Raw genomic sequence first — 17509 nt, forward strand, 5'->3', positions numbered from 1 at the left:
TTGTATTCTTCACCTGACAAAATTAGGAACATTAAATCCAGACGTTTGAGATGGACAGAGCATGTAGCACGTATGAGCGAATCCAGAAATGCATATAGAGTGTTAGTTGGGAGACCGGAGAGAAAAAGACATTTGGGGAAGCAGAGACGTAGATGAGAGGATAATATTAAAATGAATTTGAGGGAGTTGGGATATGATGATAGAGAATGGATTAATCTTGCACAGAATAGGGACTGATGGCGGTCTTATGTGAGAGCGGCAATGAACTTCCGGGTTCCTTAAAGGCCATTTGTAAGTAATTAAGTGATAGGCCTATCTGTATTTTTAGATACAAAACGGAACCTGCATAAAGAATGGTAACTGTCAATAACATTTCTGCTGCAGGAACTGGATGAGTCAGCTCTCGCTGAGAAGCCCAATCTGTACTGCCACTTCGCGCAAGGCATCGGTGAGCCCAAGTACATGAAGGTGAAGAGTTGGGAGTCCCTGGCGGCCCTGCTGCAGGACGCCCTGGCCAGCTACAACGATCTGGTAGCCGCCATCAACCTTGTGCTCTTCGAAGATGCCATGATGCACGTGTGTAGGTAAGACTGCACGTGCTGAAAATAAGTTCGCCTTCTTTCTTCTTTTTCTTCAGGTATTTTTACCTTCTCCAGGGCTTTGTCTTTTGCCTTTTCATTCATTTTCAGTCAGACAAGTTTAATGAATACCTAGAACATTGGTACATTCCTAGAAAACAGTTTGTAATTTATTTATTTATTTATTTATTTATTCAATTTACTTAATTTATTTAATTTATTTATTTATTTATTTATTTATTTGTTTGTTTGTTTATTTAGTCAGGTATTTAGTTATTTATTTATTGATTTATTTATTTACTTATTTATTTATTTATTTATTTATTTACTTGTTTATTTATTTATTTACTTGTTTACTTAGTTACTTAGTTACTTATTTATTTATACATAATATAACTACAACAATAGAAATAGAAATATAATAATACAATCGATATAAAAAAAGAAGGTACAATAATATTAACAAAATTTGAGACCCGAATGAGCAGCTCATGTTCGGTCGCAGTTCAGATATAATATTAATACAATAGGAATATAGAACTTGTGTTTCTTGTTCTAAGATTCTATACCACTACAGCACTGTATAATATTGCAATGTTTCAAGTTCGTACATCATTTACCGCGGATTATCAGGAATCGACTGTACTATATTCAAACTGTTAAAAGTATCATTATGCTATCCAGACACGCTTCAGCACAATCAAGTGGAGGAAAAATTACGTATTTGAAACAAACTGTGTTTTGACGCACCCAGTTTCTTCCTATTAAGTTCGGGCCGTTTTTTCTGACTTCTTTCTAACTTTCTACCTTAAACTTTACTGTAGTTCTTTATTAGCTTTTGAAATTTCCCTACGAAGTTACGAGTATTTTGTTCTGACGGATATTCTATGAAGAGAAGCGATCATGATCTCTCGGTGCATGCCATTGTGTTGTTACAGAATCAACCGCATCCTAGAATCCCCTCGAGGTAGTGCCCTATTGGTGGGTGTGGGTGGTTCTGGTAAGCAGTCCCTGGCTCGTCTGGCCGCCTTCATTTCCAGCCTGGAAGTCTCTCAGATCCAGCTGCGGAAAGGCTACGGAATTCCAGATCTGAAAGTAGGTTTGGAAATGTAGTACATTACAACAAAGGTTAATAAACGATGATGATAATGATAATTACGATTATGATGGTGACGATGTTGATGATAATGACGATAAAGATTATTACAATAATGATGATGATAATGATAAGGATGATGACGATAAAGATAATTACAATAATGATGATAATGATGATGATAACAATAATGATGATAAGGATGATGACGATAATGATTATTACAATAATGATGATGATAACAATAATGATAAGGATGATGACGATAAAGATTATTACAATGATGATGATGATGATGATGATAACAATAATGATGATAAGGATGATGACGATAAAGATTATTACAATAATGATGATAACGATAATGATGATAAGGATGATGACTATAAAGATTATTATAATAATGATTATAATAACGATAATGATGATAAGGATGATGACGATAAACATTATTACAGTAATGATCATAATGATGATGATGATAATGATAATGACGATAAATATTATTACAATAATGATGATAATGATGATAACGATAATGATGATAAGGATGATGACGATAAAGATTATTATAATAATGATGATAATGATGATGATGACAATAATGATAAGGATGATGACTATAAAGATTATTACAATAATGATGATGATAACAATAATGATAAGGATGATGACGATAAAGATTATTGCAATAATGAAGATAATAATGATGATAAGGATGATGACGATAAAGATTATTACAATAATGACGATAATGATGATGATAACAATAATAAGGATGATGACGATAAAGATTATTACAATAATGATGATGATGATAACAATGATGATGAGGATGATGACTATAAAGATTATTACAATAATGACGATAATGATGATGATAACAATAATGATGATAAGGATGATGACGATAAAGATTATTACAATAATGACGATAACGATAATGATAATAAGGATGATGACGATAAAGATTATTATAATAATGATGATAATGATGATAATAAGGATAATGACGATAAAGATGATAATGATGATGATGATAAGGATAATGACGATAAATATTATTACAGTAATGATGATGATTATAACGATAATGATGATAAGGATGATGACGATAAAGATTATTATAATGATGATAAGGATGATGACTATAAAGATTATTACAATAATGTTGATAATGATAACAATACTGACGATAAGAATGATGATGATAAAGATTATTACAATAATGATGATAATGATGATGATAACATTAATTATAAGGGTGATGACGATAAAGATTATTACAATAATGATGATAATGATAAGGATGACGACGATAATGATGATGATTACCATAATGATGATGATCGAGATGATTACGATAATGATGATGATACTTTATTCTTCTTCCTCTTACTATCACTTCTCCCATGTTCTGAAAACAGTTCTTTACTAAATCCTCCAAGTAGATGTTGAACACGGTAGGTGACGTACTCCTCTCCCTAATTACATCAACAGGTTTTGGAAAAATATTCCTGAGATGTTACGTCACACTGGGAGAAACATGAATTCTCACAATATGAATTGTGTGGTGCACACAATGTGGCACATTGAATTGTAATGTGGGAAAAATGTCCATTCTTCTAAAATGTCTTTATATATTTCTTAAACAGCAATAGTTTTCATGTTATAGCGTTTTTATTGCATGTCTTCCGAAACAGATCACTCTGTATAACCATTTCAGATTTTGTTTCCTGGTTCGGTATAAATGTCATTAATTTTTGTTATCTGATATGATGTTTTTAAGAAGTCATTCATATAAAATAAAATACATTTACTTAAATGAATAACATAGTTTTGTGATTTATTTTCAAAGAATTCAATGATGAATTTCTGGCAAAATATGTATTTTAATATATACAGCATATTATACGATTTGTAGGGTTTCCTTTAGCGTAATTTCTTATTAAAATATTAAGACGATTGGACTGATTTTCTTTAAATGGCTATTTTATTAAAAAAATTACGTTATTGACTAAAGTTAGTTATATTTAGTATACATCATTTTCAGATATATATGAACTCATGGACATTGAATATAAAGAAAATCCGTTCAATAAAATGTAACTTTGTACTACAATTTTTCTATTTTCCTTTACTTTTAATGTTGAGTCCAGCAATGATATAACACTTCTAATAAGAATTTTATATATTTCAGAACGAACTGTCAGGGTTGTACTTGAAGTCTGGTTTGAAGAATGTGGGCATTATGTTCCTCATGACAGATGCACAGGTCCCAAACGAGCACTTCCTGGTGCTTATCAACGATTTGCTGGCGTCCGGAGAAGTACCTGATCTGTTTGCAGATGATGATGTCGAGAACATTATTGCTGGTGTGCGGAATGAGGCAAGTATCTGCAGATAGATGTCTCGCTCTTCTGTCTTCCTCCAACGCTGTTCAACTCTTTCCAATTCTTTCAGTAATTAATTATCATAATACACTACTCTCTTAAATTGACTGAGCATATTGGGAATTCAACCAATGTATTTTCCAAAACACGCTCTAAAGTATTGGTTTGGTGTATAAGTTCGTAGCGTAAATAAATACCTGGTTGCTATGGAAACATGAACAGCAAATGAATGAAAGTACAGAAAAAAGCTACGAAATAATAAATGCACCAATCCAATATTTCATATATAAACAATTTTTATCTCTGAAAGGAAATGAAAACGAGCAAAATTGTATTAAGCTTTTTTGTTTGAAATATCTCGAAGAATAAACCCTTGAAATTAACATTACTTATACTTCACCCCATATACTGGGTGTTCAGTTCAAAATGTGTCATGGCTCGCTGTATGTCGTCATATGGCTAGCCGATGAGCCTAGAGAATTCAATTTTCCTACACTTCCGCAGAGGCGTATTACCTATGTGCTAGAGAAGTTGCCTAGCGAGTACGGCGTTCATTCAGAAGAGAACTTACCGATACGTACGGTAACGCCGGTAGTGGCAAGAATGTGAACTGTTTGGAAACATGTACTGAGGTGAGTTTTTTCTCACTGTCTGGATATGGGGAGAAGGTTAAGACGATTACTTACGTATTTGTTGATATTAACTTGGACGGTCAACATGGACACGGAGCATTTGATTTGTGTTGTAGAATGTTGCGTTACGCAACCGATGATAACAAATATCCTGCGTACGACTTGCCCGCGCAAAACACAGTTCGAAAGAGGTTATGGTAGCACACAGACCGTACAGACCACCATCTGTTGCTACGACGTTCAAGTTATACCATACACGTTCTCAAGTTCAGATTGAACGCCTTGATTAATAGGCAACTTCTCTGACATAAAAGCTGAAACACGCTTCAAATCGCAGACTCACAACAGTGACGTCATGACACACTTTGAAATGAACATCCAGTACTACACTTACACATAATTGTAGTTGAAACCTAAAACTATCATGACGTCAGAGAATTAATTAGTACCTTCCGCTGCATGACCTGATAGTAAATAATAACATTTGTAGTTCGCCACTCTAAAGACTGGTTCATTCACAATATTTTACTTGAAGGTGAAAGGCGCTGGGATGCTGGACACGAGAGAGAACTGCTGGAAGTTTTTCATCGACCGTGTTCGGCGCCAGTTGAAGGTGGTGCTGTGTTTCTCTCCAGTTGGATCAACCCTCAGGGTGCGCGCTCGTAAATTCCCTGCTATTATCAACTGCACAGCGATCAACTGGTTCCACGAATGGCCACAAGAAGCGCTCATTTCAGTATCAAAACGTTTCCTGGAAGAGCTAGAAGTTCTGCCTGTGAGTAAAGTATACAGAATAGAAGTAATATAAGAGTGCAGACTTTAACAGCTTAGGCCTATTCCTTGGATAAAGTACAACAGAAAATTATAGTACCATATTAGTCACAAATGAATACTTTTCTCAGTAAAAGATAATTTTTTCTCTAAATGCTAACATTGTTTTACTCGATAAGTACTATCCATACGATTCTGAATTCACTTTTATTATTAGAGGAACTGATACTTACTTACTTACTCACTTACTTACTTAGTTACTCACTTACTCACTCACTCACTTACTTACTCACTTACTCTCTTACTTACTCTCTTACTTACTTACTTACTTACAAATGGCTTTTAAGGAACCCGGAGGTACATTGCCGCCCTCACATAAGCCCGCCATCGGTCCCTACTCTGAGCAAGATTAATCCAGTCTCTATCATCATATCCCACCTCCCTCAAATTCATTTTAAAAAGAACCTGATAACTAGAGCCCAGATGTTTGGCAAAATGCCATTTTTACTAGATGGAAGTAAATCATTATTTGCGTAGAAAAAAAAATGTGATTTGGAGTACATCAAAGTGACAGGGCCAATTTTTGGAAATGTACCAGGATACAGTAATTTAATAAAATGAAAATTTCTAAGCCATTTTTTTAAATAAATTCAAAATCTCTTTGTCATTTTACTTCTGAAAACACATTGTTTAAAATGTCTACAGCATAATTTTGATGTTGGCTTTCAGAATTTTTAGATAAATGATTACACTTTAAGAATGAATTTTATAGAAATATGTAAGAATTTTTTTAATGGAACAAAATAACAAATTTTCGTTACAGACAAAAGTTTCCTAATACCCTAAAGAATGTGTGTTACAAATATCATGCAAGCAGCATTACTAGTTGCGAAGATATTCAACTCTTCGCATGAGAATAAAGTAAAAAATTTAAGTTACGGGAAATTGCAATATAAGATTAGTGTAATTTAAAATCTCTGTGTACCAGAGATTTTAAAAATAGTGTCGCAGTAGCTTATGTGCTTTAAATTTTATGTAATATACAGTACATATCAAGATGTATTTTAAAGCAGTAAAAAAATTATTGGAAATTCACTCGTTTTCTACCATATTAAAAACATCATCTCTCCTTAACCTGGAATACTCTGTATAATGGGATATTTCAAATTTACAAGAATGACTTTAAAAAATAGACATACGCTCATCCGTTTCTTTTTAGCTATGTTTAAAAGAGTGTACAATGTTGTGTTGTTGCAGGAATGTTTCCACGATTCAGTGGCGCGTTTCATGGGCTTCGTGCACATGTCTGTGAACGCCACATCCCGGGTGTACCTGCAGAACGAGCGCCGCTACAACTACACCACGCCTAAGTCATTCCTCGAGCAGATCAGCCTCTACTCCAAGCTGCTTCGGCAGAAAAGCGCCGAACTGACGGGCAAGGTTGCGCGTCTGGAGAACGGGCTGGACAAGCTGAGGAGCACGGCGGAGCAGGTGCGCTTCAACCACCTCCTACTGTACTCCTGGTCACTTCTTAGATTACACCTCATTCTCTACATGTCTCTAATAGCAGAAGGGCAGTGTTTTACACATACTAATTTCCATTATTGTATAAGATACAGTAATGGAGGAAAAAAATGTTGAATATTTCCAAAATGTTTACTGCTGTAAGCTGTACCTAACCCCTTAAGCGTGTGTCTGTTCTGATATTGTACATCGCTGTTGCACCTCGTTTAAAGGCTATAAATGCCCGCGCTGAATATGGTAGTTGTTTTAGAATGTTGTTGAAACCTGAATAATTTCAAGGGAAAAATCGTTCCGGGGCCGGGTATCGATCCCGGGACCTCTGGTTGAACGTACCAGCGCTCTCCCAACTGAGCTACCCGGGAACTCCACCCGACACCGTCTCAACTTTTCCCTTTATATCCACACAACTCGCGTGGGCTGACGGAACGCCAGAGACCCACATCGAGTGCACACAAACTCTGTGTGACTTGGAATTGTGGTTTTCTGTTAACGTACACAGTGACGTATATATTATGCAAATCTAGTCTCTCAGGTAAAGCTTCCTGTAAAGCAGATTTGAATAATTTTTGTTGAAAACTGTTGCTAGAAGAAATTTTGCAGTTTTTCTGTTTATCTCTTTCTTTTTGATAATATTCTCCAAAAAATCTCCATTTTTATATAATAAATTTTATGGCCTAAATAATTGAAATAATTTAACTGCTCTAATGTTTGGCCACCCAGAATAATAATTGTTAAAAATGTTTTAATGTCTTAATTATGTTTGATAGTAACATGTATCAAAATATAATTAATTATTTATTCCGTCTTAGGGCTTGAGCATTAATTACATATGAAAGGAAACACTGATGTGTTACATCTTAGTCTCAATACTAACGTTTTCGCCCTTTGTAGGGCATCTTCAAGTACGAGATATAACAGATATCATCTAAAATCAATTACAAAAACTTTGCTTTACATTTGGAAATGACATAACTAGAGTAAAAATATGACATAGTGACAATATTAATCATCCAAAACAATATTAAAAGATCATGTCAAATATTAAAAACAAATTAAAGCGACGTAAGTTTGCATAGCTATGAAGTAATACTGAATACGTGATGTAGGCATACAAAGTACTGGATGTTCAGTTCAAAGTGTGTCATGGCTCGCTGTATGCCTTCATGTGGCTAGCTGATGGGCCTAGAGAATTCAATCTTCCTACACTTCCGCAGAGGTGTATAACCTAAGAGGAAGAGAAGTTGCCTAGCAAGTACGGCGTTCATTCTTAAGAGTACGTACCTATACGTACGGCAACGCCGGTAGTGGCAGGAATGTGAACTGTTTGGAAATACGTACTGTCGGGATATGGGGAGAGGGTTAAGACGATTACTTACGTATTTGTTGACATTAACTTCGACGGTCAACATGGACACGGAGCATTTGATTTGTGTTGTGGAATGTTACCGTACGCAACCGATGATAACAAATACCCTGCGTACGACTTGCCGGCGCAAAACACAGTTCGAAGGAGGTTATGGTAGCACACAGACCGTACAGACCGCCATCTGTTGCTACGACGTTGAAGTTATACCGTACACGTTCTCAAGTTCAGATTGAAGAACGCCTTAAATAATAGGCAACTTCTCTAACATATAAGCTGAAACTCGCTTCAAATCGGTGACCCAACAACAATGACGTCATGACACACTTTGAAATGAACACCCAGTGGATCTCAATACATTGGTGTCCTAAATATATTGTGTTGTTGCCAATAACTTGTTGAAAGTAAATAGAGAAGAAATCAATGTGCTCTCTTTCCAACAAGTTATTTGTAACAGTACAATATATTTAGGACACCAATGTATTTATAGATCTACTTTGTATGCCAACATCACGTATTCAGTATTACTTCATAGCTATGCAAACGTACGTCGTTTTAATTTGGTTTTAATATTTGACATGATCTTTTAATATTGTTTTGGATGATTAATATTGTCACTATGTCATATTTTTACTCTAGTCATGTTATTTCCAAATGTGAAGCAAAGTTTTTGTAATTGATTTTAGATGAAATCTGTTATATCTCGTGCCTGAAGATGCCCTACAGAGGGCGAACACGTTAGTATTAAGACTAAATAAGATGTAATCAATGCTTAAGCCATAAGACGGAATAAATAATTAGAGTCCAGGGGAAAAAGGGGGGATGTCCACTTTCAGGCAAAATTCAGATTTCCATTCGCTTATATACTTCATATGAAGTGTATTCACTTAGAAAAGGGGAAGAAAGTTCACAGTTACCGAATAACTGCTGGTTAAATTATCAGTATTGTTTTCGGAATGACGGAATTCCAAATTTTAAAATTGATTTCCTGAGAATTGTTTAAAAGTGGGCATCCCCCCCCTTTTTCCCCTGGACTCTTCTATATGTTATTAACAAGAGACTTAGCTGACTATTTCTCAACATGAATTGTAAATTATGTTTGATAGGTTGACGACTTGAAAGCCAAACTTGCAATCCAAGAAGTGGAACTCAAGCAGAAGAATGAAGCTGCGGATGCTTTGATTGAAATTGTGAGAGTTGAAACAGAGAAAGTCTCGACTGAGAAGGCAATAGGTAAATGTTAACCAAAGTAGTTTATAGTTTGATTTACAATTGTTGTATTAATAATACACCGCTAGTTTCTTTACATTTTCTCGCACGGTACGAGTTCATATCCAGACCAATTAAGTAAACTATCAGGCTTCGTGACTATATTTTTCCTGGTGAAAGGTTAAGAAATGGTATGAAATAAAGAATTCAAGGGAACAAGTGAAAGGTAATGTTATCTATATTACAGATATTAGAGGCTCACAGCGTAATGGGAGGTTAAGCTTTCCACACTCGCAGACAATCGATATTAGTATCAATAAGAATGTATGCGAGTGTCAGTTCTATATGCTTGTCGCCTTTACCCCCCGGATTCGCTTCCAAGTCGTGACATAAATTAATTCGTTGACTATTACACTTTCACAACGTCATATTACTTTTGACCAATAAAATGGTACGAAAGAACGTCTTTCAACCAATCCTGTCTGCTTATCGCACAATTTTATCGCTTCCCTAGCATTTGTTTAATTTTATCGCTTCCCAACATTTGTTTGTTTTTATCACTACCCTATCATTTGTTTCTTTGTTTGCCAACATTTCAAACTGCAAATTCTTTACGGTAGGTACTATAAAACAGACTTTGCGATTGTCATTTATTTCCCACATAGATAGTCGACTGAAAATGGCGGCTCCGTTCAAACATTAGAGAAAAAGAATTTCATTAAGTCAATTAATGTCTATTTTATTGTATTAGAGTACTTTATTTCTTCTAATCTTTATATACTCTCTCCTGTTTTCATCACTTTCCTACCATTTGTTTCTTTGTTTTGCCAACATTTCAAACTGCAAATTCTTTACGGTACTATAAAACATGCTTTGCGATCGTCATTTGTTTACAGCATAGACAGTCAACTGAAAATGGCGGCTCCGTTCAAACGTTTTGGTGAAGCTAACATTAGTGAAATAGAATTTAGAGTACTTTACTTCTTCTAATCTTTATATACTTTCTTCTAATCGTGTAATAGTCAATTAAATCCCACTCGAGTTTTGATTTTCTCTAGATAAATCAAAACCTCTAGTGATATTATCTTTGAATATTAACACTTTTACTACGTAGTACTACTTTTGACCAATAAAACTATACGAAAGAACGCGTTTCAATTAATCGCGGCTGTTTATAGCTACAATTTTATCACTTCCCTAGCATTTCATCCTATAAGTTGAATAGTCGATAACAATGGTTCATACTATACAAAATAAAGTTTGTTTACAAAACTTCACTGCCCTCTTTGCTTTTAATGGCTGTGTGTTACGTATTGTAAATAAATGTCGTACCCGAGATTGTTCGGCAACTTCTCTGTCACAGCTGTGCTGGGCGTGTGCAGCATTCGCAGGCGTTGTTAGTATTTGAAACGTGAAGAAGAAGCGAACGAATTTGTGACTCCTATACGTCTTGTCCACCGCTGTGGTGTAATCGTTAACATGTCTGACCGTGAAACGAGCGATCCCGGGTTCAAATTCTGGTTGGAACAAGTTGCCTGGTTGAGGTTTTTTCCGGGGTTTTCCGTCAACCCTTAAACAGCAAATACTGGGTAACTTTCGGCGTTGGACTCTGGACTCATTTCGCTGGCATTATGACGTTCATCTCATTCAGACGCTATATAACCATAGGAGTTGAAAAAGTGTCGCAAAATAACCAATTAAAAAACTACGTCTTTCTCTGGACTAGTTATGGAGAGGGGTAATTTGGGAATTGACAATTACATAAGACTGCAAATCCCTCCTCGTCGCTACAAGGGAAATGCTAGGAAAACAAGGGAGAAAATAAGGACAAGAGGAAGGTAGGAAGAAGAGGAGAATAGGAGAACAAGGGGAATACAAGGAGAACTAGGGAACGATGAAAACAGGGAGAATTGAATGGCAACAAAGAGAATGTAAGGAAATACGAGGAGAAGAAGGGGAATACGAGAACAAAGAAAACGAATGGAGTACGAGGAGAACAAGGGGATTATGAAGAGAATGGGAATATGAGAACAAGGGTAATACGAGGATAATAAGGAAAATGCGAGGAAAACAGAAGAGAAATATGAGGAGAAAAGAGGAGTAGGAGGCTAAGGGAAATATGATAACAAAGGGAATTCCAGGGTAATGAGGGGCATACCAGAAGAACAAGGCGAATACGAGGAGAACAAGAGGAATAAACGGATAACGATGGGAGTACGAGGATAAGAGGATTACGATGATAAAAAGGGGAATATGATGAGAACAAGGGGAATACGAGGAGAACAGGGGAAATGCAAAAATAACGAGGTAAGTACGAGGAGAACAATGGGAATACTACTTCGGTTAATGAAAATACAACTACGAGTAACATATAAGTATTTACAAGCAATATACAGCGTTTCTATTTGAAGAAATGCTTAGGTTCAGTGTTTAGATTTATTTGTGTTATTAAATGTAAGGTACAAAAATACATGAATGACTTATTTTACATTACAATGAGAGGGGTTGTCCACTATGAAGAATCTATATACAGGGTGATTCACGAGGATTTATCGTCCTTTAAGGAACTTATTTGTGAAGGCATTTTGAGCAAGAAGTCATATAAACATAGTTCCTATTCTCAATATTTTCAGAGTTACACTAATTTAAATTTCTTTGTAAAATGCGTTTTTTCTTTAGTTTGAAGGTAAAAGAATAATGCAAATAGACAATGAACCATTCAGAAGTATCATTTCTTTAATTGGCAAGTATTATGAAGCTAAAAATGTGCTGTGAACTCCTTAGTTGCTTCGTACAGACATCTTTTTCTATTTTTAACTAGAACATTACATTATTCTTACGCAATTATCACAACAATTAGTACAAATCACACCACTTCCACCGACTTAATTATTTGCAGTTCAATTTTGCATCCTAATTTACAGTCTTGGAGAGTTTACAACACATTTTAAAAATGTCGCCGTCCGCTTGAGTACACTTGGCCGCACGCTTGTGAACGGCACTCGTCGCTCTACGTAACTGCATACGGCTGTCTTTGATTTCCGTAGCGCTCGCGCTGGCTGCTGACTGCACGCTGACCAAGATCACGCGTTCACAGCAATGCGTTCCAATAACGAAACGTAACTCTGTAAATATTGAGAATAGGACCCATGTTTGTATGACATTTTTTGCTCAGAATGTCTTCGGAATTGAGCTCCGTAAAGAACGGTAAATCCTCATGAATCACCCTGTATACCTAATGATATCTTTTAAACTCCAGACGCTCTATAAAGAAACTAATTTCGCCGTGCCTTTAGTTTTGGAATGTGCACTTTTAATGTGTAATTCCAAAATATGTGACACAATTTCATATAAATACCGTAATGAAGAATAGTTAACAAAGCATAGCGTAGTTCATACATGTTAAATACTGAATTACAGCGGACGAGGAGGAATGCAAGGTGGGGCTGATAGCAGAAGAGGTGAGCAAGAAGCAGAAGGACTGTGAGGAAGACCTGGCGAAAGCAGAGCCCGCTCTACTGGCAGCACAAGAAGCCTTGAACACTCTGAACAAGGTAAAAACACGTAGTGCAAGATTGTAATCAAAGATCATGCCATTAAAATTATTGACATCACGATGTCATCTTAATATTCGTTTATTATGCCTGTCAAAAGTGACAGATTATTTAATTCAATTATTCATCTTCATTCCCTCATACATCCTTCAGATCCTTCCATACTTCAGAAACATTATTTAACTTTTCTCGAGTCGTCCAATATTCTTCCATCTCTTCGGATTATAATTTACTTTCTTATTTATTTATTTATTTATTTATCTATTTATTTATTTATTTAGTTATTTATTTCTTTAGTTATTTTTCTATTTATTTAGTTATTTATTTATTTAGTTTTTTTTATTAATTCAGTTATTTTTATTTATTTTGTTATTTACTTATTTAGTTATTTATTTAGTTATTTTTTATTTATTTAGATATTTTTTATTTTTTATTTATTTAGTTACTTTTTATTTATTTAGTTATTTTTTATTTATCTAGTTATTTTTTATTTATCTAGTTATTTTATTTATTTATTTATTTATCTAGTTATTTATTTATTTATTTAGTTATTTTTTATTTATTTAGTTATTTTTTATATTTAGTCATTTTTTATTTATTTAGTTACTTTTTATTTATTTAGTTATTTTTTATTTATTTATTTATTTACTTGTTTATTTATTTGGTTAGTTATTTTTTTAATTATTTAGTTATTTTTTATTTTTTTTCATTATTTTTTATTTATTTAGTCATTTTTTATTTATTTAGTTATTTTTTACGTATTTAGTCACTTTTATTTATTTAGTTATTTTTTTATTTTTAGTTATTTTTTTATTTATTATTTTCTATTTATTTAGTTATTTTTTTATTTATTTCGTTACTTTTTATTTATTTAGTTATTTTTTATTTATTTCGTTATTTTTTATTTATTTACTTATTATTTTTTATTTGTTTAGTTATTTTTATTTATTTAGTTATTTATTTATTTAGTTATTTTTTATTTATTTTGTTATTTTTTATTTATTCACTTATTTTTTATACATTTAGTTATTTATTTATTTAGTTTTTTTATTTATTTAGTTATTTTTTATTTATTTAGTTATTTTTTTATTTATTTAGTTATTTTTTATTTATTTAGTTATTTATTTATTTACTTAGTTATTTTTTTAATTATCTGGTTATTTTTTTATTTATCTAGTTATTTTTTATTTATTTAGTTATTTTTTTATTTATATAGTTATTTTTTATTTATTTAGTTATTGTTTTATTTATTTAGTAATTTTTATATTTATTTTGTTATTTATTATTTATTTTTTATTTAGTTGTTTGGTTGCTTAGTTGTTTGCTTGCTTGCTTATTCTGGTAGAGTTAAGGCCATGAGGCCTTCTCTTCCACACTACCAGAAGTGAAGTACATAATGAAACAATGACAAAAATAGGAAAGTCATACTTAAATATAAAAATCGTTTTCACGCACATTAACAAGCTTACATGGGCTATAATGAAATATTAACTAAACATGATACATAATTTAGTAACTGTCTTGAAATTCGTCGTCGTTCGTTCGTAGAATGCTTTGAAACTAATTTTATTCTCCTCAGTTGTTATGATATAATTTAATTTTCTTACTTTTAACTGATTGAGAATGACTTGTTAGACACGTAATCGATAATAATCGAATAATCTGTACTCGTATCCAGTTCCAAGTCTAAGAAAAAAATAATCACTGGTTTATATGATGCGTCAAATTGCAAAATTCTTCTTATCCACTTCTTATGATTTCCCATACACCCCAAAAAATTCTTTTATAAGATTGTTTCACAATTTAATTAATCTTATGTATTAAAACAATCTATAAAAAGACAAATCAGTCTGCAGTACGTAACTTTTGTTTTCTGTCAATACGAAGCGAAATTTTTGTCTCAACCATAAAAACGTTGTGCAGCAAAAGTAACGAAGTGTGACCGTACATTTATTCCATGGAAAGCGCTGTATCCTTGGTAACCAAGTAAAGACATGTTTCACAATTTATTGCTTATTATAATCTTACACCTCATATGATTTTGGCCCAAAAATGTTCATATTTTGATTTTTAAAGGGAAATATATACAGTACTTGTTTTCTCTCTTTATCTTAGGCAAATCTCACCGAACTGAAGTCTTTTGGATCGCCACCCGGGGCCGTAACAAATGTCACAGCTGCTGTCATGGTACTTCTCGCTCCAAATGGAAAAATTCCGAAAGATCGCAGTTGGAAAGCTGCTAAGGTAAAACAGTTGAATACCTTATATATTTTAAGAAAAAACCTGTAATATAATAGTACATTATGCAACGAGCCTATAATAATAGTAATTAAGGCGCAAGTATGGATATTTATGAAACGAGCGCAAGCGAGTTTCATAATATTCATACGAGCGTCTTAATTACCATTATAGGCAAGTTTCATACGACTTCTTATGCTCGACTATATTTCTAACTTGAAATTATTCAGATATATACATTTTATTTGTATCTGACAAGATCGGAAGTGACCTTGTTCTAGGTCGTGAATTGTGAGATGTGCGCAGATGCGAAAGTATTGATTTTTTCCGAGGAACAATAATGTCATTGACCTTGTGTAATCCCGTTAAACTTGATATAACCTTGATTATTGAATTCGACATTGAAAAACGAGATGACAAATTGAATTTATTTGAATATTATTTACAATTAACGCTAATTATTATAGTAACAGAACATAACCTTCTGCGACAGTATTGGATTTACAGCCTCCGTGACTTTTCGCTAATTCTCTTTCGATTGCATATCCGAGAATAATCGATACTTGCGGTTTTATAACGGTACAAAGCTGACTTGTCATTGGCTGAACACCTGTAAGCTGAGTTGTCATTGGCTGAACAACTGTACTTTAATGTGTACTTTAATGACGTGCATTAAAGGACTGCTACCAGGTGTATAATTACTACGTTTCGGCATGGTCGAGCATAAAAGTAACATAACAATACATATTTTATACTTTATAGCCATCACTTACATTGCTTATAATATTCTGTATTTTTTAAGATTTCTTTATGGTTTTAAAATTTATTGTTATTCTCTTTAAAATATAATTAGCCACCGGCGTAGCTCAGGCGGTTAAGGTGCTTGCCAGCCGATCCGTAGTCACGCTCGGGCGCTGGTTCGATTTACCTCGTTGAGTTTTTTTCTATGCTTTCTCCAACCGTCAGACAAATTTCACGTAATCTATGACGAATCCTCGGCCTCATATCGCTGTAACCACTCTCATCGACGCTAAATAACCTAGTAGTTGAATAATTTCAATGTGAAAAATTATTCTATGGCCGGGTATCGAACCCGGGACCTTTGGCTGAGCGCGTCATCTCTCTACCAACTGAGCTACCCAGAAACTATCAGACCTCGACTCAATTATTCTCCTTTTATCCACATACCTCAAGTGGGTTGATAGAAGTTCAGAACTCAGCATTGAGTGCAAACTTTCTGTGTGACTTAAATTTGTGGTTTTCTGTTAACGAATTGAGCCAAGGTCTATTACAGTTTTGAGTAGCTCAGTCGTTAAGAGCACTGGCGTGCTAAGCCAAAGGTCCCAGGTTCGATATCCGGCCCTAAAACAAATCTTCCCTTGAAATTATTCAAGTCAGCTTTATCTGAAAGCCACATTTGTTTAGAACCTAGTAGTTGATACAGCGTCGTTAAATAACAAAGTAAAAAAATGGAATTATAAGGGGTATATTTTATGTTTATCAAGTTTTAACACGTCTCCCTGAGTTTTAAACATTCCTTATTCCCATGGGAATATGCGACAAAAGAACGGTGAACGCGTCACTCTCTTACAGAACTTGATTCATCTCATGATTTTTACTTTACACTGTTGTTTTATATCTTCATTTCCGTATGTCATATTTTTTCTTATTTTACAACTTTCCTTAGAACACTCATTCCAGTGATCTAAAGCATATAGATATTAGGATTTGTTTGTCCGTTTTTTTTTTTTTTTTTTTGCACGTCATTTTCTATTTCCAGATCGTGATGGCTAAAGTTGATTCATTCCTTGATGCGCTTATTACGTACGACAAAGAAAACATTCATCCCGAAGTGATGAAGGCCATACAGCCATATCTGAAGGATTCAGAGTTCGATCCCGAATTTGTTCGCACCAAGTCAGGAGCTGCTGCAGGTGAGAGTCAGCGTTTTTTATTAACACTCCAGTAGTCACGTGGCATACATTTGTAATCCACGCTGTTCATTACATCAACACATCTCCGCTTTCAATGCTGATAGCGTAAAATTTGCAGTACCTTCCTGTTACAGTTTATTTCTGACGTCTGAAGTATTTGCACGGAATTGTGACTTTTTCTGTGTAGCAATATACTGGGTATTCAGTTCAAAGTGTG

General features: G+C 33.9%; 1 protein-coding gene across 1 annotated transcript in view; it reads left to right on the plus strand.

Moving 5' to 3' along the window:
* The window catches only part of Dhc93AB (Dynein heavy chain at 93AB), a 312580-nt gene that overhangs the window by 220223 nt on the left and 74848 nt on the right, over nucleotides 1–17509 (plus strand). The window contains exons 52-60 of the mRNA XM_069846249.1: nucleotides 385–584; nucleotides 1517–1673; nucleotides 3875–4063; nucleotides 5235–5474; nucleotides 6728–6961; nucleotides 9464–9590; nucleotides 12987–13120; nucleotides 15236–15364; nucleotides 17139–17292. Coding sequence (XP_069702350.1) covers nucleotides 385–584; nucleotides 1517–1673; nucleotides 3875–4063; nucleotides 5235–5474; nucleotides 6728–6961; nucleotides 9464–9590; nucleotides 12987–13120; nucleotides 15236–15364; nucleotides 17139–17292 — 1564 coding nt within the window. The remainder of the gene's footprint in view (nucleotides 1–384; nucleotides 585–1516; nucleotides 1674–3874; nucleotides 4064–5234; nucleotides 5475–6727; nucleotides 6962–9463; nucleotides 9591–12986; nucleotides 13121–15235; nucleotides 15365–17138; nucleotides 17293–17509) is intronic.

Source organism: Periplaneta americana, chromosome 14 (assembly GCF_040183065.1).
Source record: "Periplaneta americana isolate PAMFEO1 chromosome 14, P.americana_PAMFEO1_priV1, whole genome shotgun sequence".
Taxonomy (NCBI): Eukaryota; Metazoa; Arthropoda; class Insecta; order Blattodea; family Blattidae; genus Periplaneta; species Periplaneta americana.